This window comes from Natator depressus, chromosome 5, assembly GCF_965152275.1.
Source record: "Natator depressus isolate rNatDep1 chromosome 5, rNatDep2.hap1, whole genome shotgun sequence".
NCBI lineage: Eukaryota > Metazoa > Chordata > Testudines > Cheloniidae > Natator > Natator depressus.
The window spans coordinates 123,407,909-123,420,106 of record NC_134238.1 but is presented as its reverse complement, the minus strand read 5'-3'; the positions used below and the strand labels follow the sequence as shown (position 1 = coordinate 123,420,106).

Below are 12,198 nucleotides of genomic sequence, written 5' to 3'. Positions count from 1 at the left end.
CACTAACATTGTAACAGATACTTTGAGGTTAACATATGTGTGTGTCTCATGTGTCATAGTTGCAATTTCGCATTCCAAATACATGACAAACTATAAGAATAAGACCATTTAATCAAATTTCTCCAATTGAAATATAACCCTTTAAGGCTTAATAGAAATATAGAGTCATTTGTAATATAATTCAGTTGATCTTCCCTTGACAGATACATTCCACAGATATTCTAGATGAAGAGCTGTCTCTAGTAGACAAGTGGTGACTGAAGTAACCAGAGATAGTGACCTGTTGCAGTTTCTTGGTCGCATCACAATGTGAGCTTCAATTGACATAAGCCTAGAAAATGGATTTCATACACACAAAATTCTGTATAAAGGCAGAGGAAGAAGGATCCAGATTATTTAATTTATGTCTGCTTCTAAGGAACTCTGTATTAGAACCTATGCAACTTTATTTCCCGTGAGTGGCAGAGTATGGGATCCAAAAACGGGAGCTGGCCAAACCTACTAGGGTTGAAGGCTTTGCACACCTCCTATTCAAAAACAGTTTGAATTTATTAATTTTTTTCATGTAAATTAAATATGGGGGAGGGGTTTTTAGCCTGTTCTAATGTCCAAAAAGCTAGGCTGGCACACATGAGTGGCCTGAACACATTACTAGCTCTATATCTATCTACAGAGAGAGACAGAATATATATCTGTTGTTTTATGAGATTTTCTCTTTTTGTCTTTGTGCTCCTTTTGTCACAAACACTGGTTTTCATTCTCTCTGATTTTTGCTCCATGTTTATACTGTTTTTCATTGGACATGTCCCTTCTCTGATCCTTCATTCACAGCATGTAGTGAATGAAATGTGAACTGAGTTACATGAATCTGAAGCACGCTTTTAAAGCCATGTGGGTTCAAAATGTGGTGAAACAAGCTTGTCCTGTCCTACCAAAAATGTGATCAGATGCATAAAAGATGATCAAGGAATAATCCTGTAGTTTCTGTCTATTTTACAAGCATCACTATAATTCCTCTGTAAAGAAAGAATATACAGTTGCATTAGAAGTACTAATGGGATGTAAACACAATGAGAGGTTTAAAAGAAAAAAGCATCCCTTGCAATAACAGACTGATATTTAAAAAAAAATTGATGAATTCTTTGAAATCACACACATTTTCCTGTGTTCCACTAGAATGAATAATAAAGGAAAATATGTGGACCTTTAAATTAATTGGATGCTGTTTTGGATTCCATCCCCCTTCCTCGGTAGATATGCTAACTCTGATTAAACAAAGGTTTTATTTTTTATTGTTTTCTATTGAATAAGTATGTGTATATAACCTAGAACATATACATGTGTGCTCACGCACTCCGTTCAAAATTTATGTGGTAGTACTCTGAGCAAAGTTATTATTTATTGGCTCTGGATTTAAAAAATAAATCTGCCTGACCCATTGAGTTCAGCTTAGTGTTCCAAAACTTTCTTTGCGTTGAAAAGCAGTTCTGGCTTCAAACAGCAAACACAATAATTTAATTTGGTGTTTGGTGCAGATTCAGATCCACTAGTGACTTGAAAATTGACATTGGCAGATTCTGTTCAGTGACTAGGGGAAGGGGGCAGGGGAGGTGGAGAGTGAGAGGAAATAGGAGTGTGGTAGATTTAGGCTGTGTATCTCTCTCTGAAGACCTTCCCCATATTGCCTTAAGTGAGTCCTGCTGGGAGGGACTCGTTTTGCAATACACAAATGCTTCTATCCAGCTGGTGGATGTAATATCTGATGGCCCTGGTTGTTCCCTGAGGATAGTGGGACATCTGCAAAAAAGAGAGCGAGAAATCAGCAGCCTACTTTCCTGCACTGAGAATCGAAATGAAATGGCTGTATGGAACGGACACTGAAGTTTCCTATCCCACTTGATTTTGGTGATCAAGGTTTAATTTGTTCTGTAATATTACATAAGCAACTTGCTCCTTTTTCCAAGCTTCTTGCTTGCAGCTGGAATGCTGTTGATTTAGACAGCTTTTTGTTTAGATTATTTTAAACATTTGGAATTCACCAGACCTAATTCTCACCTGTTTTCCATCTTGCAGACCAGACCAGGATCAATCAAGAAGTCCAGTTCGTATTCTGAGCATTCTGCATTGGTGTACTGCTACAACTGCTCCCAGAAAGGACATTATGGATATGTAAGTCTCAGTAGTCTCTGGCTAAATGTTAAATGTATCCATCTTATACATATGCTTATCTTCACTGTGGTGTGTGATTGGAGGAATGAGCTGAAAGACTCACGCTAACACTGTAGAAAGAACAGTGCTAATTAAATATGTGTGATCTTGCAGCATTGTTAAAAATAATTGGATGCCACTGTAAAATGATCTGGAACAGATAAAAAAAGAAGAAATACCTTAGGCTAATTTTTAAAAACGTGTTAAGTTCTCCTGTGGGTGTGGCGTGGAATATTGCTGAAATGTTCAGTGTCTCCACTTTAGTCAGCCAGACTATTTCAAATTGACAGGATTTGGTACTCCCAATTGTTCTGACATTGTGATAGGTATATATTAAAGTACCATAGAAGGAGTCCCAAAACCATGTCTTGAAGCAGTGCCATCTGATTAGAAATTCCCCCACCCCAGCCAACTTTCCAGGCCATTTAACAACCAGTTTTCATACAGAAAAAATTGATGGTTTCTAACCTGTAACTTAATGTCTCTTCTTGAGTTTCATATAATTTCTTCATTAGGGAACAATTTTCCAGGATGATGAGCACCCTAAACGTATGTTGGCTTCAATGGGAATTGAGGGCATTTAACACCTTACAGGATCAGTTCCTTGATATATATTTTGACTGTCAGTATCCTTACACAACAGGTGCAGCTCTGCACCTGTAGCCACACAAAACAGGTGTTGTCTTATTAACTTTGCTGTGAAATATGTCCAGGGGAAATTTTACAATGAGAAACAATATTGATAGAAAATCTGCATTCCTTGAAAGCTTTAGGTTCATCCTTTTCTACATCCTATGGATAGTATTCACCCAAACACTCCTTCCTTCCCTCTTAACTGTCCTACATGTCCACTTAGTCACAGTAGTTGTGTTTTACAGCATCACAAACAGAGCAGGGTATGTTGTTTTCAAGGAGTTTCAAGCCTCATATGGAATGGTATGGGGACATAAGGCAGTTAAAAGTCAATCAGGTTAGCTAGGGCTACCCCCCCAGCAGACTTAAATGTTAAATGAAGAACTTTAAAATTGGTGCACAACTTTACTTGGAGCCAATGTAAAGATTTCTAGATTGGAGGGCTGTTTTGTGACAAACATGTACCTGTTAAGAAATCTGCTACACTCTGGATAAGGTGTGTCCTTGGGGGCGGGGGGACCCTAGAAAATAGGCAACTGCAATAATCCAATATAGATAAAATAGGAGCATTAGTCATCAGCCCTATGTCATTCATATTGAGCAGCAATCACAATCTTGGCAATAGTTCTCAGATGGTACAAAGCGGTCTGCCTAAAGATAGCTCTAAGGTGCAAGTCATCTGTTTTAAGATGTATTGATAAATCTGCTGATAGTATAACACACCAACACTTATTCCTGTAGTTTGTTCTGTCATTGCTCAGTCTAGGATTTCAGACTGTAATTATCAGAACCTTCGACAAAGGAAATGTTGAAATTATTGGTCACATTTGTTATCTATAAACAGAATAAAGTCCAAACCAGTAATATATATATACTTGGTGCTTTAAAAGAGTTTATTTCACAAAGTTGAAAATAATTATGAGCCGAAACATTTGGGAGAAAAAATTTAAACAGAAAATGTGAATGATAATTGGGAAGTGTTAAAATGTTCTTGAGGCCCAAAAAGTCACAATCAAGAGAGAAGACCAGAGTGGATAAAAAAAATTAACCTGGCTTAGAGGGGAAGTGAAAAAATAAAATACTGTAAACAAGGAAGTGGAAGTTGGTAGTAATGAATGTGTAAATCAAAAAATTACGAATTGCAGAAAATTGATAAGGGAAGCAAAAGGGGACAAACAAAATTATGGCCAGTGGAGTTCAGGAGAAAGAGAAGAAGCTTTTTAAGACTATTAGGAACAAAATGAATACTAACAATGGTATCGGTCCATTATTGGATGGATGGGGTAGAATGGTCAATAATAAAGCATAAAAGATGGAAGTGTTTGAATCATATTTATAATATACTGTGACGAAGTTCCTCCTCTACCTTGGTGGGTCTTGCGTTTATTGGCAGATTTGCTCACCTCGGAGATTCATGGCAGCCCTCAGTTTTTGCCGTTTTCGTGAACCCACAGTCCAGGTCAACTCCTCCTGTGTCTGACCAGGAGTTGGGAGGTTTGGGGGGAACCCGAGCCCGCCCTCTACTCCAGGTTCCAGCCCAGGGCCCTGTGGAATGCAGCTGTCTAGAGTGCCTCCTGGAACAGCTGTGCAACAGCTACAACTCCCTGGGCTACTTCCCCATGGCCTCTTCCCAACACCTTCTTTATCCTCACCCTAGGACCTTCCTCCTGGTGTCTGATAATGCTTGTACTCCTCAGTCCTCCAACAGTACATGTTCTCACTCTCAGCTCCGAGTGCCTCTTGCTCCCAGCTCCTCACGCACGCCACAAACTGAATCATAGAATATCAGGGTTGGAAGGGACCTCAGGAGGTCATCTAGTCCGACCCCCTGCTCAAAGCAGGACCAATCCCCAATTAAATCATTCCAGCCAGGGCTTTGTCAAGCCTGACCTTAAAAACTTCTAAGGAAGGAGATTCTACCACCTCCCTAGGTAACGCATTCCAGTGTTTCACCACCCTCCTAGTGAAAAAGTTTTTCCTAATATCCAACCTAAACCTCCCCCACTGCAACTTGAGACCATTACTCCTTGTCCTATCATCTTCTACCACTGAGAATAGTCTAGAACCATCCTCTTTGGAACCACCTCTCAGGTAGTTGAAAGCAGCTATCAAATTCCCCCTCATTCTTCTCTTCTGCAGACTAAACAATCCGAGTTCCCTCAGCCTCTCCTCATAAGTCATGTGTTCCAGACCCCTAAACATTTTTGTTGCCCTTCGCTGGACTCTCTCCAATTTTTCCACATCCTTCTTGTAGTGTGGGGCCCAAAACTGGACACAGTACTCCAGATGAGGCCTCACCAATGTCGAATAGAGGGGAACGATCACGTCCCTCGATCGGCTGGCTATGCCCCTACTTATACATCCCAAAATGCCATTAGCCTTCTTGGCAACAAGGGCACACTGTTGACTCACACTGTTGAAGTGAGGTCCTTTTTAAACTCAGGTGCCCTGATTAGCCAGCCTTAATTGATTCTAGCAGCTTCTTGATTGGCTGCAGGTGTTCTAACCAGCCTGTCTGTCTTAATTGTTTCCAGAAAGTTCCTGATTGTTCTGGAACCTTCCCTGTTGCCTTACCCAAGGAAAAGGGACCTACTCAACCTGGGGCTAATATATCTGCCATCTATCACTCTCCTGTGGCCATCTGGCCTGACCCTGACACGATATTCATATCAGATAATGATGATGAATTAATTTCCTTTCCAACAGCAATTAAGGATGGTGTTAAACTGCAGCTACTAAAGCTAGACATTTTTAACTTAGCAGAACTGGGTGACTTGCAACCAAGAGTATTAAAAGAGCTGGCCAATGAGCTATCTCAACCATTAATGTTGATTTTCAATAAATCTTGGAACACTGTGGAAGTTCCAGAGGACTAAAGGACAGCTAACATTTTAAAAAGAGAAAGCAGGGTGATCCAGGTAATTGTAGACCTACCTGCCTAACATTGATTCCAGGCAAAATAATGGATACAGGACTTGATTAATAAAGAATTAAAGGAGGGTAATATAATTAATGCCAATCAGCATGGTTTTATGAAAAATAGATCTTGTCAAATAAACTGGATACCTTTTTTTGATGAGATTACAAGTTTGGCTGATAAAGGTAATAGTGTTGATGCAATAGACTTCTGTAAGGTGTTTGATTTGGCATCACGCAACATTTTGAGTAAGAAATGAGAATGGTACATAATTAAAATGGCAGTCTTTAAATTGTCAAAGATATAACAAGATCCAATGGCTGGAAGTTGAAGCTAGACAAGTTCAGATTAGAATTAAGGCACAAATTTTCAACAGTGAGAGTAATGCTGGATTTTCCATCACTGGAAACTTTTAAATCAGGATTGGATGTTTTTTGTAAACAAGATGCTCTAGTCCAAATAGAAATTAATTCAGGAAAGTCCTACGGCCTTTGTTAGGCAGGAGTTGAGATGAGACTATCTCAGTGGTCCCCACAGACTTTAGAATCTATGAATCTATTACCTTTGTTTAAAGTTTGATAGAACAACCCCAACACCAGAACAGTTTTCCATCTCGCAAACAGAGCTAACCACGCCTGGCAGGAGTAAACTCCCATGGGACGCAGCCCTGTAAGCTAGCAAAACCCAAAGGAAAGGACTTAGTTCACTCAAAATAGAGTTGAAACAAGGTGGGGCTCCAAGAAGGAATCTTCAGTCGTGACTTGTTCTAGGATCTGGACACATGTAGACAACCCACAGCCAACTGCAGCAAAGTATATGGGAGACTAGCAGCCATTTAGCAGGGTCTGAGCCAGGAGGATGCAATCTGTGTTTTTTACCCACTGGTCTTGACCCCATTGTGGGTGACACATTTACCCCCAATCACATTTCCCTGTGAAAGATTGCTGCAAAAATGAGTTCTGTGGCAATTGTGAAAGTGTGGAGTCCCCATGCACAGTTTTCCACACATTTTGCCCCCAATGCAGCAGAAGGGTATTGTGTTTGCAGCTTTTGAGCCTTGTGCATCGACAGAGCAGTTAAGAATTCAGTCCTTTGTAATTAAAGAGTGTGTCATTCACACTTTGGCTTAAGTTGCTCTATTGTAAAAATTCCAGCTCAGAAGTAGCTGAAAGTACGGATAGTGGCCGCGGGGACATCTTGATAGTGTTGCACCTAGACACGTGTAGTCAGTAGATTGAGTTCAAATCTACAAATCCCACAAACAAAGAGAGCTGTTCATAAAGCAAGTGCAAAAACCATTGCCCCTCTCAACTCAGGGTTCTAAGAGATGGACATCTCTGCCTGGATTTAAAAAGTCTGTCTTTAGAACAGAAAAAGACTGCAGGAATTCCCAAATAAATGGATCTGCATGGTCTTCCTCAGTTTGCTGTTTCCAAACCTCAAGAAATAAATGACACACAGCAGAGTGCTCCTTTCCTTTAAAGCTGAAGTGTACCACGGTGTAAGGAGAGAGAAGGCTCAGATTATGGTTTTGTAAAGAACTGTCTCATACAACGTTTTTCACAATAGTCCATCATATGTTAAGCTACCTCTTACTCCTGTTGATGAAATCTGAAATACTCAGTACTTGCTAGAAATTTAGGGATTCACTGGACTTTCACCATTCCCAAAAACTGAAGCAACAGCAAAAACTTAGTTAATTGCTAGCATTAACAGGACCATTTCCATCCATAAGATCATCATAGGCCAACACACTTCCTCCATTGTTTTTAGATGTGGAAATACTTGGACATATATTTAATACAGCATTGATGCCTTGAGGTCACAATTGCCGTAGACTTAAGTTACCATATTATCTGTTTACTCAGAATACATTTTTTAAAACTGTCGCTTCCGTTAAAGGGTCGGTGTTGATGGCAAATCTGTTCTTTTCACTGGACTTCCAAGAATGTTCCATTTCATTACAATCTATACATCCAAGCCATCCACTGGAACAGCCATAACGAGGACTAATTTTTTAGGGTCTCACTATTAAGTGTAACAACTTCCCACATTAATCAGTGGCAACCCATTGCATTATTCAGACTTTGCAGCAAGTTTTGCATGTAACAAAACTAAGGAACTGGGTAGTGTCTGCAGATGTGCCTTGCATTCACATCCAAATGTGTCAATCAAATAGAAAATGCCTCTTCTGGGTTAGTAGCAGGCTGTGCTTTCAGTCCTTTGTGGGTTACCTCTAGTGCTGAAAAATGTCCCAAGGGTATTTAATGGCACAAAGTGTATAGCAGTAGTGGCAATATATTTGAGAGAGAGGGGTGTGGGAGAGTGCATGTTGTACACTATTGAGATGATTATTCAATACAGTGAAGTTAAAAGAGGAAGCAGAAGTGCTGGTTTTGGACGCATGTGCATTTCATCCACTAGGGCTTTACTGTCAACATATTAACAACATGAAAAATAACGAAAGGGCCATCTGTCTGTGGCACAAGCCCTAGACTTTGTGCAGCATCTCAGAACAGACCTGAGGGAGTGTGTTTCACAGCCATCAAAGAAGATAACCGTGTCTTTGCATTACTTGTCTAAAACAGTATCACCGCTGCTTTTGAGTAAATATTTGGCAATTTTTTGGCTTAATGTTTCCTTTCACTTACTCAGTATAGAGTGCCAAACCTAAACGCCTCTTCCTAGGCTTCTCCCATCTTAAACCTTGGCCAAGTGTGTAATATTAATCTTTGCAGCCTTTTTATGTACTAAAGATGCAGTTATGCTTCTCTATCCCTTTGTACCTTAGTGGGGCAACTGGTATTGGGGCATGTAAGAGCTGGGATTATGCAAAGGGCAGAATCCTGTGTTTTATGGAGACTCCAACTGTCTCTCTCCACCACTTAGTTTTATATTGAATTATTGCATTTGGATGACTGACTCATGCCACTCATATTTAAAAAATGTTTTTTTCCTACCTATGTCTTAACATTTCATCATATAGGCATTGTATCAAACAGACCTCACAGGAAGAGGAGGAGCGTTAGTTGCTTATCATGGTAGGGAGTCCTTTATCCCCTTTTCTCAGGGTCTGCCTTGCACTTTTCAATGCGCAGAAGCATCTAAGTCATGAAAGCACCATCTGGGAGGCAAGAATAGGAAAAAGTTTGGGATTTGTAATTATCAGTAGTTAGACACAGATTACAAATTGCAACAATATATATTGCATGCCAAAAAAGGGAGTAGATTGATTCTGAGACCTACAAATTTCTGTTGAAGAACAGCCATATTGGAGTGCTTATCCAGCGCTCTGTGGTTGTGGCCGGACATGCCTCCCCCCGTCTCAAAAAAGAAAACTGTTTTAGAATTCTGTAGAAAAATTCATAAGTAGTTCTGATCTGTTTGTAAGCATTTCACCTGTCTTTGCTGTCTGTCCCATCACACTCCCTTCAAGTGGCCTATTTTATTCTGTGATTCTATTGGGATGATTTAATTGGGGATCGGTCCTGCTTTGAGCAGGGGGTTGGACTAGGTGACCTCCTGAGGTCCCTTCCAACCCTGATATTCTATGATTCAGCTGAAAAAATACTTGAGTGTCCTCCTCTGGATCTTTCCCAGCAGTAACCAGTTCATTAGCCATTCTACAGCCTCCTGCCCCGCATTTATTCTGATAATATGTGTTTTGAGGAGTTTGGCAGTAGGGTTACATTCTTGACATGTCAGGTACTGATTACTGCTGGAAGCAGCTTGCTAAATGTATTGTGCCAATAATCAATGCCTAACCTGGAATGGAAGTCTTGTGGTCCAATATGCATCTCTTTCCTGAATATTCGTATTATGTAATAGAATCCTAGAACCACAGGGTTAGACGGGACCGCAGGGGACATCTAGTCTAACCCCCTGGCAAGATACAGGATTTGTTGTGTCTAAACTATCCAAGAGAGATGGCTACCCAGCTTCCATTTGAAAACCTTCCGTGAAGGAGCAGCCACAGTCTCCCTAGGCATCTGTTCCATTGTCCTACTGTTCATACAGTTCGGAAGTTTTTCCTGAGACTTAATCTAAACCTATTATTCTGTAGTTTGAACCACTGCCTCTTGTCCTGCCCTCGGTGGCAAGAGAGAACAACTTTTCTCCATCTTTTTTTATGGCAGCCTTTCAAGTATATGAAAACCGCTATCACGTCCCCCCTTAATCTCCTCTTTTCCAAACTAAACATACCCAGTTCCTTCAGCCTTTGCTCATCTGGCCGCATTCCATCCTTTGATCATCTTTGACACTTGCCTCTGGATCCTTTCCAGTTTCTCTGCAGCCTTTCTATATGTTGGTGACCAAAACTGGGGACACTACTCCAAGATAAGGCCTAACCAGCACTGAGTAGAGTGGTTCTATCACCTCCTGTGACTTGCATGCTATGCCTGTTAATGCAACCTAATATTGCATTTACTTTGTTTGCAACAGCATCTCACTGCTGGCTCAAGTTGAGACTCTCATCCACCACAACGCCCAGATCCTTCTCAGCAGCTCTGCTGCCAAGCCAGTTTTCCCCCAGTCTGTATTTGTGCTTTTGATTTTTCTTCCCTAAATGTAGCACCTGACATTTGTCGTTGCTGAATTTCATTTTGTTATTGATAGGTCAATTCTTCAATTTATCAAGACCCCTTTGAATTTACTCTATCCTCCAAAGTGTTGGCAGCCCCCACCCCCGGCTTTGTGTCATCTGCACATTTGATCAGTATGCTCTGTATTCCTACATCTATGTCATTAATAAAGCAGGGCTGTCACACGCTTAAAAAAATTAATCGCGATTAATCACATTGTTAAACAATCATGGAATACCATCTGTTTAAGTATTTTTGGATGTTTTCTACATTTTCAAATATACTGATTTCAATTACAACATGGAATACAAAGTATAGTGCTCACTTTATATTTATTTTTGATTACAAATATTTGCACTGTAAAAAACAGTATTTTTCAATTTACCTCATACAAGTACTGTAGTGCAATCTCCTTATCATGAAAGTGTAACTTACAAATGTGGAATTACGTACAAAAAATAACTGCATTGAAAAATAAAACAATGTAAAGCTTTAGAGCCTACAAGTCCACTCAGTCCTACTTCAGCCAATCACTCAGACAAACAAACTTGGTTACAATTTGCAGGAGATAATACTGCCCACTTCTTGTTTACAGTGTCACCTGAAAGTGAGAACAGGCATTTGCATGGCAAGATATTTACGTGCCAGATGCGCTAAAGATTCCTATGTCTGTTCATGCTTCAACCACCATTCCAGAGGACATGCCTCCAAGCTGTTGATGGGTTCTGCTCTGTAACGATTCAAAGCAGTGCAGACTGACACATGTTCATTTTCATCATCTGAGTCAGATGCCACCAGCAGAAGGTTCATTTTCTTTTTTGGTGATTTGGGTTCTATAGTTTCCACATCAGAGTGTTGCTCTTTTAAGACTTCTGAAAGCATGCTCCACACCTCGTCCCTCTCAGATTTTGGACGGCACTTCAACTTTGGATGACACCTTGGGTCGAGTTGCTGTAGTTATTTTTAGAAATCTCACATTGGTACCTTCTTTGTGTTTTGTCAAATCTGCTGTGAAAGTGTTCTAAAACAAATATGCTGGGTCATCATCCGAGACTGCTATAACATGAAATATATGGCAGAATGCGGGTAAAACGGAGCCGAAGACATACAGTTCTCCCCCCAAGGAGTTCAGTCACAAATTTAATTAACACATTATTTTTTAATGAGCATCATCAGCATGGAAGCATGTCCTTTGGAATGGTGGCTGAAGCATGAAGAGGCATACGAATGTTTACCATGTCTGGCACGTAAATACCTTGCAACGCCAGCTACAAAAGTGCCATGCAAATGCCTGTTCTCACTTTCAGATGACATTGTAAGTAAGAAGCAGGCAGCAATATCTCCTGTCAATGTAAACAAACTTGTCTTAGCGATTGGCTGAACAAGAAGTAGGACTGAGTGGACTTGTAGGCTCTAAAATTTTACATTGTTTTGTTTTTGAGAGCAATTAGGTAACAAAAAAAATCTACATTTGTAAGTTGCACTTTCATGATAGATATTGCACTACAGTACCTGTATGAGGCGAACTGAAAAATACGATTTCTTTTGTTTATCATATTTACTGTGCAAATATTTATAATAAAAAAACTATAAAGTGAGCACTGTACCCTTTGTATTCTGTGTTGTAACTGAAATCAATATATTTGAAAATGTAGAAAAAATCCGAAAATATTTAATAAATTTCAGCTGGTATTCTATTGTTTAATAGTGCGATTAATCGCGATTAATTTTTTTGAGTTAATCACATGAGTTAACTGCAATTCATTGACAGCCCTATAATAAAGATGTTAAATAATACTGGACCCAGAACAGAGCTCTGTGGAACCCCACTCGAGACCTCCTTCCAATCTGACATCA

At 39.9% G+C, this 12,198-nt stretch overlaps 1 protein-coding gene across 3 annotated transcripts in view; it reads left to right on the top strand.

Moving 5' to 3' along the window:
- ZCCHC7 (zinc finger CCHC-type containing 7) overlaps positions 1–12,198 on the top strand; it is a 160,477-nt gene that overhangs the window by 143,154 nt on the left and 5,125 nt on the right. For all 3 annotated transcript variants that reach the window (XM_074952144.1, XM_074952146.1, XM_074952145.1), the window contains one exon: positions 2,074–2,169. In XM_074952144.1, the coding sequence (XP_074808245.1) occupies positions 2,074–2,169 (96 nt within the window). The remainder of the gene's footprint in view (positions 1–2,073; positions 2,170–12,198) is intronic.